Source organism: Scomber japonicus, chromosome 15 (genome assembly GCF_027409825.1).
Source record: "Scomber japonicus isolate fScoJap1 chromosome 15, fScoJap1.pri, whole genome shotgun sequence".
NCBI classification, from domain to species: Eukaryota; Metazoa; Chordata; class Actinopteri; order Scombriformes; family Scombridae; genus Scomber; species Scomber japonicus.
The window spans coordinates 22,873,201-22,888,609 of NC_070592.1; the positions used below are offsets into that span (position 1 = coordinate 22,873,201).

The 15,409-nt window shown below is 43.0% G+C and overlaps 1 protein-coding gene across 4 annotated transcripts in view; it reads right to left on the reverse strand.

Annotated features, from left to right (window-relative positions):
* The window catches only part of LOC128373650 (triple functional domain protein), a 71,984-nt gene that overhangs the window by 2,784 nt on the left and 53,791 nt on the right, over nt 1-15,409 (reverse strand). Inside the window, exons 33-62 of one of the 4 annotated variants that reach the window (XM_053333786.1) lie at nt 15,090-15,280; nt 14,663-14,764; nt 13,424-13,453; nt 12,310-12,452; nt 12,107-12,206; nt 11,697-11,940; nt 11,411-11,518; nt 10,938-11,128; nt 10,680-10,850; nt 7,834-7,929; nt 7,355-7,503; nt 7,179-7,245; nt 6,987-7,090; nt 6,830-6,899; nt 6,656-6,745; nt 6,465-6,557; nt 6,307-6,357; nt 6,057-6,134; nt 5,753-5,944; nt 5,208-5,388; nt 4,843-5,109; nt 4,243-4,751; nt 3,112-3,359; nt 2,719-2,854; nt 2,601-2,628; nt 2,310-2,472; nt 1,308-1,429; nt 1,127-1,205; nt 673-873; nt 428-566 (exon numbers count right to left, since the gene is read on the reverse strand). In XM_053333786.1, the coding sequence (XP_053189761.1) occupies nt 428-566; nt 673-873; nt 1,127-1,205; nt 1,308-1,429; nt 2,310-2,472; nt 2,601-2,628; nt 2,719-2,854; nt 3,112-3,359; nt 4,243-4,751; nt 4,843-5,109; nt 5,208-5,388; nt 5,753-5,944; nt 6,057-6,134; nt 6,307-6,357; nt 6,465-6,557; nt 6,656-6,745; nt 6,830-6,899; nt 6,987-7,090; nt 7,179-7,245; nt 7,355-7,503; nt 7,834-7,929; nt 10,680-10,850; nt 10,938-11,128; nt 11,411-11,518; nt 11,697-11,940; nt 12,107-12,206; nt 12,310-12,452; nt 13,424-13,453; nt 14,663-14,764; nt 15,090-15,280 (4,343 nt within the window). Of the gene's footprint in view, nt 1-427; nt 567-672; nt 874-1,126; nt 1,206-1,307; nt 1,430-2,309; nt 2,473-2,600; nt 2,629-2,718; nt 2,858-3,111; nt 3,360-4,242; nt 4,752-4,842; nt 5,110-5,207; nt 5,389-5,752; nt 5,945-6,056; nt 6,135-6,306; nt 6,358-6,464; nt 6,558-6,655; nt 6,746-6,829; nt 6,900-6,986; nt 7,091-7,178; nt 7,246-7,354; nt 7,504-7,833; nt 7,930-10,679; nt 10,851-10,937; nt 11,129-11,410; nt 11,519-11,696; nt 11,941-12,106; nt 12,207-12,309; nt 12,453-13,423; nt 13,454-14,662; nt 14,765-15,089; nt 15,281-15,409 lie in introns of all 4 variants that reach the window. The other 3 variants (XM_053333785.1, XM_053333787.1, XM_053333788.1) reach the window with 3 other exon arrangements.

Sequence of the window (15,409 nt, forward strand, 5' to 3'; positions counted from 1 at the left end):
TTTCTTATTCATTTAATCAGTCCAACATTGCAAGTGTCTATCATAAATGGAGTAAATTCATTTGTTTTCGCAGATAAAACATCCTCATGGAAAGATCCAGCTGCAAGTAGATTTGTTTTGAGGCTGCAGAAACATTCAATTCTTGAGAAAAGGTGAGTTTTGCAAGCATTTGGAAAAGAACAGGCATAGCAGAGGCACTTTTACTGTGTGCAGGGGAAGATGTTTGGCATCAAACATTTTGAAACTTTTGGTAGCATGAATCTGTGCAGTACAGTGTAAGATGCCCCCCCCCACACACACACACTTTTACAGGTATGCTTGTGTACAGAAAACTGTGTAAGGCTCAATTTTAAATTTTCATGTTTTCCTGGGCTGCTACATGTGTGGAAATGAAACAAAGAGGAAACATTAAGGTAAAACTACTTACTTTAATGTCCAGGTGTACTATCCTGGAGTTGTGCAGGTAATGTAAAGCTTCTAAAACGTCCCGCAGGTAGCAGGCCACTTTCTCCTCTGTCAGATTCCCCCAGCTCACGATGTAGTCAAGCAGACGGCCTTGATCAACCCTGAGACACACAAAGTAAAACATCTCATGGGGGAATTATCATACCTTGTACATATGTGTGTGGGTGGATTCCCAAAGTGTTCATGTTCTTTCAGCTCTGTACTCACATCTCCAGGACCAGGGCGTAGCTGCTGGAGGTTTCGTACGTGTCTAACAGGATGACTATGTGGGGGTGTTGGAGCCTCTGGAGCAGATTGAGTTCCTGAGTCACCCGGTCCCTTCTCATCAGTTTCTTGTTCACCTGTTTGACCGCCACCGAACGTTTGGTGCCCCGGTGGTCACAGCGTTTGACGACAGAGAAACGACCCCTGGTGGTGAGGTGAGAGAGGACAGTGTGTGTCATTCTCACATTAACATGTTCATAATGGGAGTTTTTGGTCATTTATATACAATTCATGTAACTCCCCATAAACAATCTGTTGTGTTTTTTTTTTTTTTTACATTTAACAAATCAGATTAACTTATTTCAGTGATATCTGGAAGAAAACATTCATTTTTTAACAAAAAAACAATATTGTTGGACACAGGTCTAAACATGGAGATACTACTGAGACTGTTTACCTTCCCAGTTCAACCACTTCAGTGTAGTGAGACTCAAAGTTGTCTTTCCAGCTCACTCGGATACCATCAGTGGACACAGCTGAGACGAAGAGAACCCAGTTACAACTAATACCAGCATTATCAGATAAGCTGTGTGCCAGAAGTGATCCTGTAATAATCTGTTCAGTAACTGTACTCTCACCCAACACTCTCAGGCTAGCCGATGATGTAACGCTGCCCAGCTCGTTGGTGGCAACACAAGTGTACACGCCATCGTCGTCAGGTGCTACGCCGATGATCCGCAGGGTTGCTTCACCCGTATCACTGAAACACACATACGAGAATTGTAGGTTTACATTGGCTCTGATCAATTTTGAAGACATTCGAGGGTCAAAACATAGCAAAAACATGGCTCAGTCTCCTAAACATTGTTGGCCATTTCTGAATATTTCACAGCTCTAGAAGAAATGTCTACAAAGATAGGTCTGTCACAATAAGTAATATTGTTGGACGAAGTATTATCTCGCGATAAATGATATTATATAAAATGGTCATTTGAAGACCATTTTATACCACTGTTATATCAGATGGCGGCAACTACTTGCTTAGCCAATGTGACATGAATAGCCTCTTAAGAATAGTGTGACCTGTGGCAATATTGAAGTCAAAAAATTATTAGGTGATAATTATGTTTAGGGCCCGACTGATGCTGGATTTTTGGGGCAGATACTGACATAAAATCCAATATTGATATATCGGCCAATACACAGAACATGTACATAAACACACTTTTTTCCCAAATGTGGTATCCAAACACATATGTAATGGAGGAAGTGATATTTTGCAGTTTAAGAATAAACTTAATTTTCATAAAAATGACATCAGTGCTCTGAAACATTAAACTTCACTGAGAGTTTAATATGTATATATTAAATTTGAATTAGGAAAAAGGATTAAATTAAAAACATAAAAGGCTGCCTTTTAAAAAAAAAAATCAGCACATATCAGACGGTGTAAACACTGATACTGATATATCTGAGAAAGGCCAATATCAGTCGATAATATTGGTTTGGGCTCTAATTATGTAATTGTACAACAAGCTAATAACATAATTATTGTGATAGACCTACATGTAGAATATTGTTTTTCTGTAAATCCCACAAAGTTACATTTGTGCAATGACACTGTGACTCTGTTCTCTTACCTGTAGACGATGCTGAAGTGTCCATTGTTTGTGAGGTTGCTCTGGTTGGGTCCCTTCCAGGTGACCGTGGCCCGGGGCCGACCACAGACCTTACACCTGAGGGTTACGCTCTCTCCGTTGTCACACGTCACGTCGCTCAGAGGGACAAGAAACTCGGGAGGAACTGCAGGGAAGCAGAGGTGAGATGATCTTGACTGAGGCTTTCAAAACTCAGTAATAACTAGTAAACTGTTAAATAATGCTTTTGGTAAATGGTGTGGAAATCTGCCAATCATGCAAAATGACACTTACCATCATAGATGTAGTTTGGATTTAGAAGCTGGAAAGGAAGAGAAAATTGGATGATAAGTTCCAAGCCTTTGACTTAAAATCCGCACCAGAGTTTCCTGATGTGTTCTGACGAACTCACCTTTACAGAAACTTTATTGGCCAGGCCATCTCTGGACTTCCTGTAACCGTTTTCCAGCTTGGTCTCCTTCTTTGCCTCCTTCTCCTTTTTCTCAGACTTCTTACGGATGCGCAGGGTTGTATGCCAGGAAGATTTCCTACTGGGACAAAAAAGATGGTTCTAGTCAATTCAAACTGTTTATTTACACCAGTGAGTGAGGGAGCATGCTTTTAGCTTTGACTGCCAAAACATGGCAACACTTCAGAAAAAACACACAGTGCATCTTCAATTATCAATCTCTAAAGTGGATTAATGTCAGACTACAAATCTACAGTTTGGCAGATAATTAATTAAAAAACATCTGAACAAAGTAGTACATTAAACTTATGCATAAACTATTTCCAGAGCTCTTACTTGATGGATCCCTCGGGGCAATCGGGGACAATGGCCGAGGTGTGTCCAAGCACAAATCCGGGGATCCAGCCCTCGGCAGCGGGGCCCTGCTCGGTAGCCGCCCTGAACACCAGGAACATGTTTTGCTGGTTGCTGGCCAAGATCTGGACCACCTCACCCTGAAGGACGCTGATCTCATCCTCCTTCACAGCCAGGTAGTCCTGGGTCACCAACATGGTGGATACGCTACTGCTGCTGCTACTTTCACTCTGCGCCAAAAAGGGAAGAAGAAGAAAATAAGAGCTTGAATGGCAGGAAAATATAAAAATCTTAAAAATGATGACTTAATTTTGGCAAGAAATCAACTTTCATATCAAACTGATTTTAAATTGCCACTATGCTCACATATCATAAGAAAAAATATACATCTACTACGTTTGATGAGGAAAAAGTGAGAAGAATGACAGAAAAGGCCAAAGCAGTTGAAAACCCCAGAGGATAAACCCTTGGGAATAGATGATTGTTTACTGTCCGCTTGATACAGTCTTCAGAAAGGATTAGAGTAAAAGTGCAAGAAAGACACAAAAACAGGATTCATTATTTTCCTCTCGAGGGGGAAAAAACAGAAGTGGATGAAGAAAGGCAGGGATTAAGATGATTTCCCATTTCACTCGTCTTTGCTCTGCAGCTCAAAGACTAGAGGAGGAACGTTAGGTTGAATGAGAGGATCTGTCGAGTACGTTTGCAGGCGAAACTACAAACGTCGGAGGTTAGTTGCAGATAGAAGTTCAGCACCACACCATGAAGAGAAGGAGGTGAAAGACGGCCAAGAGCAAGTCAGGTGTTAGTATAAGCTTTGTTAGAGTTAAGACATCGAGAGACAGCCTTGACACAGCGAATCACTGAAGAGTTGGACAAGCTCCACTAGAAAAGTTTAGAACCGGAAAAAACATGTCGGCAAAAGTCGCCAGAAACATAAGTGTCTTCAGAGAAATTGTCTAAGCTAGAGAAGATGATATTGAAGAGCAGTGAAAGTTGTCAGAGATGCATAGTAGTGGACAGATTAGTAGTGCTGGCTGCAGTGGGACAGACCAGGCCTCCTCTGCCTCGGTGTTAGTCGGAGCAGCGCAGGGCAGCAGGTAAGAGTCTTACCCCGTTACTCTGGGTGGACTGGATGGACTGCTCGCTGGCCGATGAGCACGTACTCATGCGGTCAGCCTCCTTGCTGTGCGTGGAGTGTCTGTGGGTTTGGCTTTGGCTCCCAGATCCAGAGCCAGTCTGGATCTGGTTCGAGTTCTGACGCACCGGAGACTCTCCTGCTTCCCCCGGGAAGGTGAACGAGCCAGGCCGGCTGGCTGGAGAGCCCGGCATTGAGCTCCAGAATCCAGACCCTGACTTCTGGCCAGGGCTGGGAGGGGGAGGAGGGAGGATGTCCTTGCCAAAAGCGGGAGTGGCCAGGGGGGGAGCCATGGGGGACACGGCTCCAGGCCGTGGTTTTGATGTGGGTGTGGAGGGCAGAGGCCCGACTGTGGCGCGGGGAATAGGGGCTACAGCGCTGGCAGGGGTCTGTGCTTGGTCTTCTGGGGTCTGGATGGGACGCTTGCCCTGCGGGCTACCCCCTGGAGGGAGCAGGGGAGGAGGGACAGGACGAGGGGACGAACCTGGATCACAAGTGTGCAAAAACTCACACCTCAGTCACATCTTTCATTTTGCCAACAGAGCACGTAGTTTACACACAAAGACGTTTCATACCTGACATCTTGTTGGGGCCGTCGGGGTCGGCCCCGGGGTGGTGGCGGAGGGGTTGGGGCAGACGGGAAGGCTGGGGGATCCTGGATGGTCGACGTGAACTGCCCTGGGGCCCTGTAGGGATGGCACTACCCTGGGAGTTTCCACCGCTGACACCAGCGGGAACACTGGACCCACTGCTGCCTCCACCTGGAGCTCCCATGCTGGGCACACATGACCCACCGCTCGCCCCCACATGGTTCCTCTGATACTCAATTGGTGAGGTCAGAGCTGTAAGGAAGAGGAAGAGTAAGTCATGTGGTGAAGTGTTCCTTCTGTAAAACATGTCTTCTGTTTGTGTGTGTGTGTGTGTGTGTGTGTCAGCCTACCATTGAGGAAGTTGCGTTGGCTCTCTAGTATCTGGCTGATCTGAAGGGTCCAGACCTCACGCACCCCTGGGTGGGAAGAGTGAAGCACGAAGGACTCCACGGCACCGTTCGTTGACCGAGAGGTGAGAGTGAACTTACAGGGGTCGCCTTCCACGCACTCCTCCAGACCCAAAGAGCTTACCTGAGACAGAAGAGAGGGAGGCGTTTAGGGCAGTTTGGCATTTAATTGCTATGGTAATGACTAACTTACTTCATTTATCAATCATCTTAAGCTTACTACATATTTAAAAACCTACTTAGAAAAAAAGTGCATGTCTAATAAACCAGATGAGCATATCTTCAAGATAAAAAGTCCTTAAATAAACCATCTTTTTCAAGTATCCAACCAGATGAGTAGTATATAACAGTTTTTATGACTGTTGACTTCTAGATACAAAAGCACAAATTGAGTCCCTTTTTACAGATTGGCCACAAGATGGTGCTGTGAGCCTTTACCTGACAGCTTGGTGGTCTGAAAATGTAATCTCTTCACTTGCATCTCTTACCTTGATGCTGTTTTTGTAAAGGAAGCCAGGCAGGGAGAACCCTTTCTTCTTGTCGAGGGGCTCGCTGAAGATGAGCATCTGCTCGAAGAGGAAGACTCTCCTCTCCTTCATCCGGCCGAGCAGACTGCCCTCTGGGTCGCACACCATGAACGTATCCTGCAGCAGAAGGCGCCCCTGAGCCACGATCTTCCCCTGGAGAGGAAGATGATGATGGAAAATGATAAGAGGTCACGTTTGCATTAACAGGATAACAAGGTGTTGAGTGAATTGTTACTTTTCTTCACAATTCAATATAATTTCTTACATCAAATCCCTGAAGACGGCCCACATTCATCATATCGTTGCACCTCTTTGGGACGATGCACATGACCTCCACTGCTTTCTGTAAGGGTCACAAATAATCAAAAGATAAATGGGACTGTTGAACATGATTGGCTTGATTTTGAGGTGCATCTTTCGTCTTTATTGATGTCTCAATTTATTTATATTTTGTTCAAGAGCCACAAATTTTCATTGTGTTTTAACGGTGACGATAAAGATCTCTAAGGTTTTACCTCCAACTCCATCGACTCCAGCCCAGCCTTTTTAGAGTGTTTTAGGAAATCCTAAAACAGAAAAAAGCAGTATTAAATCAACGGTTTCAGGTGTTCACATCAGAAGGGTGGTGTAGCTGGAGCTCTGGCACCCCCTGCTGTATATATAGCAGACCTACCTTTAGCAGCAGCTGGTACTTCATGATCCTTTGGACGGGCTTGATGAGCAAGTCTGTGATCTGTAGTCTGTGGTTGAGCCGCTGCTTCAGGTCCTACACAGAGGCAAAGGTCAGAGGTCATTGAGAAGGCTTTTCAGGCAACAGCTGTGCATCTCATAATGTTAAATTTTCATAAATAAACCGGCCCGTACCTCAAAGTAGGTGTCGATGTACTCTGAGACGATGTGCTCTGACTTGGGCTTGTTTTGACAGTACACTACGTACATGTTAAGTCTCCGTTCCTGGACGAAGAAAGCACACACGGTTATAAGATCAAATGTATACAAGTGTAACAAAGGCAGAAGTTTATACCACTGAGGACAAACCTGTTTGAGAAAGAGTGGTCCCAGTCTGTCAGGGTCCTCCAAACATTTCTCGCACTCCCCGAGGAAGAAACTGAACAAAGAAGAGAAAGATAGGAGGAAGTGAGCCAGTGAATCTGAGCTGAGAAAGCTCCATATTGTCTACATGTGAGTCACCTACTCTTTGTGCCAGTCGTAGATTTGGTGGATGTTGCCGAACACGATCTTATCTTTCCCCTTCATATCGTCGGGGACGCCCTCCTCCTTCATCCTGCTCATGTAACCCTGAAGATTGACACAGATATATTTATTAACACAGATTTAAAAAAGGTGGTCTGCAAGTGCTTTCTGAGCTGACAGATCATCAACTCACCTCCACCACCAGGCCCAGATCTCTGACGTAATCTCTCTCCGTCTCCACCAGCTCCAGCAGAATGTAACTACAGCAAAAACAAACAAAAAACAGGCACGTGACTAAAATTCAAGGGGCAACAAAGTTCAAATCCACTAGTTTATGTGTCTGATGGAGATGAAGGAAGTGGAACATACTGTCTCTTCTTGAGGATGATGGTCCTGCGTTCATCCATCTCTTCAATGGGGGACGAGGAGGAGAGGAGCGAGTTGTCGGAGGGGTTGAAGGAGGGGGAACTGCTGTCTCCTTGTTCTACTGACAGTGAGCTCGGTCTGTCCTCCAGGGCCTGGAACATGGAGAAGAAGAAGAAATGAAAGTGTGTGAAATATAGTGCAAAAATATTTAATATAAATTCACAGCTTTAGGCAGTCAGCTGATATCATCTACACAGAACTAGACAGGGTTTTGTTCAAATAAGTTATGAGTTCTTAAATTTGTTAATCCCTGCTATCCCACTTTTCTTTGCCAGTTTCAAGGAGTATTTTATATCATTTAACTGTAATCAAGACCTTTGAAGATATATTCAAACCCATGGGCAGAAAACAGTCATGATAAAATATCAGCTGTGATTCACAACACCAAGGTCGGTATGTTCTTTTCCTCTGACTGTTCCTACCATCTTGCTTTTGACCAGTTCCTCGATGGCGCTCACCAACTCGGCGGCACTGGGCGTCTCTGAACTGGATGGACGGACCGACAGACGAGAAGAGGTCTGCGCAAAACAAAAGAAGGCATAAGATGGAGGGAAAAAAACAAGCATTAGAACCCTTTTCAGCTGCTTTGAATACACCTTTGGTTCTGTCTTCATAATTTAACTTTTTCTTTGATAAACAGACTCGTTCTCCCTCTTACACTTAAAATAAATACTTTAATTGTAGTTTTTATAAGAAAACTTAAAGGCTCATTGAACCTATAAATGTGACATTACACATACATTCCAACTAGTCCATAAAGAGAAGGCAAAATGACTTGCCTCATTACCCTATGAACCATTAAAGAAAAAAAAAGGTTTTGGTTAAGATTCATTACAAGATTAGTTTTTGTTGAGTTTTTTTCCCTTCATTAGTTTTGGGTTATTTGAGCGAGCCATGACTGTGGAAATGTTTTTTAAATGTTTCATCTGAAGAGAGATCCCAAAAAAATGTTGTTGGGTTTCAGTCTTAAAGTTTAAAGAAAGGGAGAAGAAAAGAATATGAAATTCAGGAAACTGTCAGTAAAAAGGTAAATACATGAGGCCGGAAAGTGGGTGAATGAAATGACAAAGAAAAACAAAATGGGGAAAATGTGAAAATGTCAGAAAGTTCTGATGAGGGAGGATGTAGAAAAAAAGAAGAAAAAAAAAAGATGTGATGTTTGGGTGAAAAGATGTTTGTTGTTTTCTGAAGTGATGAAGAACAGCCTTTTGAAATAAAAAGAGGATGCTAACAGAACGAGAATGACAGAGGCATATATGTATGTGTAAATATATATATATATATATATAGTTCAGGAGACTCTCACCCTTGCTGTGCTGTGCTTCAAGACTTTCCCCAATTAGGTTTCTGGGTGAGGCTGTGTGCCCTTCTGGCCCTCGCCAGCGTTTAGAGATGCCAATTACTCGCATGGGTAATGAGGTTAAACGCACAGAGGGTAAAAGGGACATGAGGACGAGCGGGCGGGTGGGGGGGATTGGTGAGCGAGGGGGGTGGGGGTGGGGGGGTGGGTAGGGGGTCAGGGATGACGTGCACAAAGGGGGGTGGGGGGTGGGCTTTTCAAATTTTCACCTCAGTGTGTAGTCAGGTCATATTTAGATTATCATACAGGGATGCTGAAGGTTATTTTAAGGATACCTACGTCTTTTTTCCCTTTCTTTTAAAATCTCACACGACACCATTCTCCTGTAATCCTCCTCCAACCTTTTACACATAAACATGCACGAAAAAAAAAAGCTTTGGTCCTGTGTCTTTCTAACAGGCTCGAGTCGTTACAAAATCTGCTTTAAAATTCGTATAAATGGGAGCATCTTTACTTACATACATTTAAAAACTTCTATTGCCCTCAACTTAGAGCTCAAAGCTATATGCAGCCTCTCTACATCTACACTTTTCCTTTAATTGTTCTTGCTGATCTGCCAGGCGACACTCCATTACAGCGGTGTGTTGAAGAAAAGAGGGCAGAAAGTGTAAGTTAAAAGAAGAGAAACTAAAAAAAGATGGAAGGAAGATTGCACTAAAGAAATTCAGGAATGTTCAAGAGTTAAGAAAAATACAAAAATTAAGTGTAAGGTGTAGATTCTGGGGGGGGGGGGGACAGATACATAGAAGAAGGTTAAGTCTAAAAAAAAAAAAAAGCCAAGAGATTCTAGCTTTACTTCCTTTTTAATAATCTGTAGTAAAAATGAAAGAAGAAAACGCTTTAGAAATGAGCATTTTAAAGCTGAAGAGTACCAAGAGCGTGGGGGGGGAAAACAGAGAGAATTTGAAGAATTGACCGAGGGAAGAGACAGAGGGGGGAAAATCGGGGCATTTCAGATGGAGAGGTATGGAAACTGAGACAAAGCAAAGACAGGACATAAATCAAGGTAATGCTACAGCATGGCAAACAGCAAACGATACAACCAGGAAACAAAACAAAAAAAGAGAAACAGAAATTAGTGTCAGAGAGGTCTCCGCTTTAGTCGAGGAAGAGGAGACTTGGGCTGCCTCATAAGATTTTCATTGGTTTACTGCTTTAGAAGAGAAGGGAGGAGAATATGATGCAACATGCCATAAAAAATGTTATGCATAACATAAAACTAAAGGAGTCACTCGAAAACCGTGTCAGGAAATGTCCTTCTTGGGAGGGAGGAAAAAAGTGTGAAATGAGCGAAAAATGCAACCTCCACGAAATAGAAATCATAACTGCAATGAGAAGAGAAAAAAAAAACCTGCGTAGGAAGTTTAATTTATCTTGTCAGGTCAGGTCTCTGCTTTTAACACCTATTGGAGCAGGTGAGATTTGGTATTTTGCACCAATTTCACCCGATTATGTACTTATCATACATAAAGGCTGTTAAAGCTGTCAATCTTTCTGCACAATTCAGCAGAGGAAATTGTCCAATTTTGCTCATGATTTCCGCTGTAAAATTGAAAAAGTAAAGAAAAAGTGCTCTTAAGCTTCTGAACTTGATGGTAGATGACAGTTGGCATTTTATTTTATGGTCCACCTATGGTAAAAATACTTGTGTCCCTTCTAGACTAAAATGCTAACTGTCAAATAAACCAACATACTTCCTGCTGTGCAAGAACTTGACCTAAAATTTTTAAAAAAGGACTGTGAACCTATCAAAAGGGGGCTACCACTACAAATCCTAAAGTTTAAAAGCTAAACTCATTCATATTTAGACTGTAGTGTGTTTTTGTGCCCCTGCCCAAAATCATAATCTCTCCTCCTTCCAGTGTCCCCTTATTTGTCCCCCTGCTGTAAAGCCCTTCATCCCCTCACCTTATCATCCTGTGAGTCTGGCTGCAGCAGGCTGTGCTGCTGGATGGCCATAGGTGGAGGCAGAGGTACAGAGTCTGCTCCCTCCTCGCCCTCCTCCTCCCCGCAGCTCTGCATGCCTGAAGAACTGGACTTGGACAACGTGCCGCTCGACAGACCCTCGTTACGAACCCTCTGCAACACAAGCGAAGTAAACCGGAAGTTCAATAATAATTCTCTAAAGAGCTGTTTTTGTGTCCTACAGAAGGATCGTGTACCCACCTCCTCCACGGTCTCATCCTGAGGCGTGGCGGCGCTGTCGTCCGAGTCTTTCTGGGACATGGTCATCTCCCCGCTCTTCCTCACGTCGCGGCTCTTCTTGTGCTTGTGAGCCAGTTTCTTCACGTGGCCGTCTGCCTTGCCGCTGCTGAGCCGGCGTACGGGGCTGGTGAGCCACTTCCGCAGGGTGTTACCTAGGAAACGCACCAAAAATCAGTTAGCTGCTGCACAGAACACAATTTTAAAACCACGCTGTAGAATAACGTGAAGGAAAAAATTAATTAGACTTGCTTTATTTGCACAGTGTTTGACAGTTGAGTCTAGCTTTACCTAAATCCAGTATTACTAAAGTCTGTGAAAAACTGTGTGTAAAATGACAAAAATGGGACAGATCCAATGTTACTTGCTATAATTATGTAAGATCATTTGGAGTTGATGTGGTTGAGAGATAGAAAGCATGACTAAGTGCATCATACCTGGTCGTTTTGGCCCTGGTGAAGTGTGAGAGCCAATACCGTGACCTGGTTGAAGTGTTGCGGACGACCCTGGCATGATGGAGTCATTACTGCAAACTGACAGTGTGTCTGTGAAACAAAGACGAATGTTGAAGTTAAAAAGATTGCTTTATGATAGAGAAGTCCACAAAGGAGAGCATTAATCCTCAAAATATATATACATTAAAAAAAGCATTTTCAGCCTCTGGGTTGTGAAGGTCTCAAAGCAAACAACATCAAAATTCACTTTTCATTCCACAAACTGTACCTTTGTGATTGAAGATGCCTTCCATCTCCATAGAGGACCGGGAGTGGGCGATGCAGAGCACAGAGCAGGGCACCAGACCCTCCTGTGCAGGGGAGCGGTCTGTGGTCCTGACCAGGCACCAGTCCGGCTTGTCGTGGCACCGCTCAAGAACCTCCACCGTCTGGCCGCGCCGCACCGTCAGCTCGTTGCTGTTGCTGGCCATGAAGTCGTGTATCACCACGGTGAGCTCACATCCACCCGAGAGCTGAGAGAGAAAAGGAGGAAGGAAGGATGCTGGTTTACATGAACTTGAAGATGGTTCAGTATGCAGTGATGCACAGTGTTGACAGATGTGAAACACATAAAGCTTTTCCTTTACGAAATCTGCAGGTTTGAACTACTACACCTGTGGTCGGTTGTGTGTGTCTCACCTTGTCGCTGTCCAGTGTGTTCTGTGAGGTGCGGGAAGCCAGAGAGATAGTGTCTGGTTGGCTGCTGCCTTCACCCTGACTGTCTAGGTCCTCTCCATCCCTAACAAACACACACACAAGCAATTAAATTATTTTTTTATTGTTTTAAAACCAATGCATTGTGTACAAATGTGCATCATTAGTTGGATTTGTCAGTAGTTTACCTTCGGCCCTTGTGGTGCTTTGCTGTGGTTGGTTTGGGAATATGAATGGGCTCTTTGAGGGCCCCTCTGAGGTGAATGGTGCGCTCCTGGATCACCTCCCTGATGTGCTTGATCCAGTCCTGCTTGTTCTCAATGCTGGACGCCTGTTATGGGTCAAACGATGAAGGGGGTGCAAGAGGTCAAAGGTTAGTGTTGTCTGGAAATTAAATTCCTTTTGGAATTCTTGTTTCACTCTGTGTGTTTCACACAAGTCTGAATTTACCTCTTGTCATCTCTTATCAAATGTTAATTTACTGGTGAGGGCATTTTTCAGATCAATTAGATTTTATATGAGCCCTCTCCAGCTGTGAACCCCTGCAACAGTGATCCCAGTGTTTGTAAGACATACCTCCCCCAGCCCTGTCAGATGAACTCTAGTAACCCCTGTCAGATGAACTCTAGTAACCCCTCTTTGATGCCACCTATCATGTTTCAAATCTGTTTATTTGAATTTATTTTTAAAAAGCTGGATATGAATTAAAATAATTGATTGTTTTTAAATTGGATAGTGCTACAATAATGTTTTCATATGACCGAATTGTCAATTTAATCAAGCTTGAATTTGGACAACAACCACTGGGAGTAGCAGTATCTCTCCATTACTTTCAGCTACTATACCTTTACTGAGCCATGGCAGCAATTTATCCTCCATTATTCTACTTTTATCTAACTATTCCATTGGTTTAGGCCATCCAAAACTTTTATCTAACCATTTCAATTAGTTTATCACTGATTTTTCAGATTACTTTAAGCAATTTCAACTGTGGATCAATTTATTTTAACTAACTGCTTGCTAGTTTTCATACAAAGTCAATTGCAACAAATGGTGAAGTTGTTCTACTTCACAATATTTCCATATACCCCCTTAGAGTTACAAGTACAATCATATCACTACACTATTCACAACCTTTCAGCCCATCCCCTGTGATAAAGTGTGTCTCTGCTATGGATCACATGTATTGCTTTTACCCATCTACACTATTGGAAAGCTATTTGTTGAAGAAATGCCAAGAGTTGGAGTCAGACTTGTGTGAAGTGGCTGAAGGGCTGTGTTGTGGGGATATTTTGTACTCACCATCGCTCCGTGTTTGGATCCCTGACTTAGCTTTGAATTTAAAATATAAAATAGAGAATTTCACTGGTTTGGTTTTAGAAGATGTACAGGACATTATTATTAGTATTCTTTTTTTTGTAATGCTGACAAAAATGGTTTGACATGATAAAAACGTACAAACACTGATAAGTGTAGCCCGATTACATGTGCAGCGGACTTATGGATGGTGTGTGTGTGTATGTGTGTGTGAGAGCATGTGTAGTTAGTAATGAGACACACTTTGATTACAATGCACATACCACATGACTGCTTCTCAGCGGTTAGTTTAGTAGTTGACATGTAAAATAGAGTTGTGATGCTCAGAGTTAAATGTGTTAGGATTTTTGGCTTCGTGCTCTTCCAACGGCTGACACCAATTCTAACCCACGAGGATGTTTCGAGAAAATTTTACAATGAAAATGAAAATATATGAAATTCCATGCTCCTATAATGGCAGTCAAATAGTTAAAAAGCAGGTTTTTACTGCTCAGAGAAAGATGGCGACTCATCACTTTGATAAAGTGGCACACAGCCAGTATTGGGGAGGGTGGGGGGTTCGTGGGCGTTCAGGAGTTGAATCGGTGTCAGCGGCGTTGGCGGAAGCATGTCAGCCCACAGAGAGAATTCGAGATACAAACATCCACAGAAAACACAGCCCCAGATATACAGATGTGCCTGTGTTTGTTAACAGGTAGAACAAAGCGGGATCTAACCCCGAAGACAGAGACTTGACAGAAGACAGAGGGAGGGGAAAAAAAAAACAGAGAGAGTGAGAAGAGAAAGCGACAAGACTGAAGAGGAAACTAGGACTACACAAAAGCTTCTCGGCCACCTTGAAGCTGCTCATGCAAATCAAACGAGACATCGGAGAATAACGGGAAAGATTACGATATGAGGAGAGAGGTAATAGAGGTGAGAGAGAGAAACTGGGTTAGCCCGATATAGAGATTTTCCAACACACAGTACTGGCCTTTTAAAACAAAACCAGACACTGGTTTGTCAGTGACATCCTCCACACCAACATAAAAGTTTAAGGATTAATTGAGTTATATCAGTTTTTGGAACTTTGAGAATAAACTTTAAGGGCAGACATTCGCTACTTGTAATGTTTTCTTATATAAATAGTTTTTCATGTTTGTGCTGGCCTTTGAAAACTCATATCGGTCAAACCATAAAAAGGGTATTTTTAAGAAGGAACAGAGGAGAGGAAGAGAGTTTTACCTTGAGCACAATTTTGTTGTCTGATGTTGGGGTGCGTCCCACCCAAAGAGCAAACTTACAGGGGTCTCCCTCGACGTGCTCTGTCACCCCCAACTCTGATGTCTGGGAATATAGAGGATATAGAAATGATGTGAGAAGATCTTTGGTAATGTTATCAAAAATGAGGAATGTCACAGGTGAAACACTCTCGCTCCAAATATGGAGTGACGTGTTGAAACAATTGAGACAGTCTCAAGTGGTGATTCAAGTAGAGGCAATTAGATTTACAAAACGTGTTAACAACTGTAATCAGTAGAGGATATCAGAATTGCAGATGAAGATAAAAGGTAATCTAAGCTTATTATATGATCTAGCAATAATTAGATTTTTAATTACATTGTTCTTAATTCAGTTAATAAACCTCCAAACCTCCCAAATTTCCACTTACAAAGAGTTTGCTCTTGTAGATGTATTTGCTCCTGCCGTTTGAGTCTTTGACCTCCTTGCTGAAGACGAGAGACATCTCAAAGAGGAAGAGGTGGCGCTCTCGACCCTTACGGATCAGCGTCTTTGGATCCCACACCTGGAAGGAATCCTGGAGGATCAGCTCGCCCTGTGTCTCGATGTTTTCATCAAAACCTGGAGGAAAGAGGAGAATATCAGCACCGGAGAGTTGTCATTGGATAGAATGTTAAACTCATCAAGTGTTTGATAACAACATATGAGGGATCACTGCTAAAAACTGCATTTATCTATATATTGTGTACA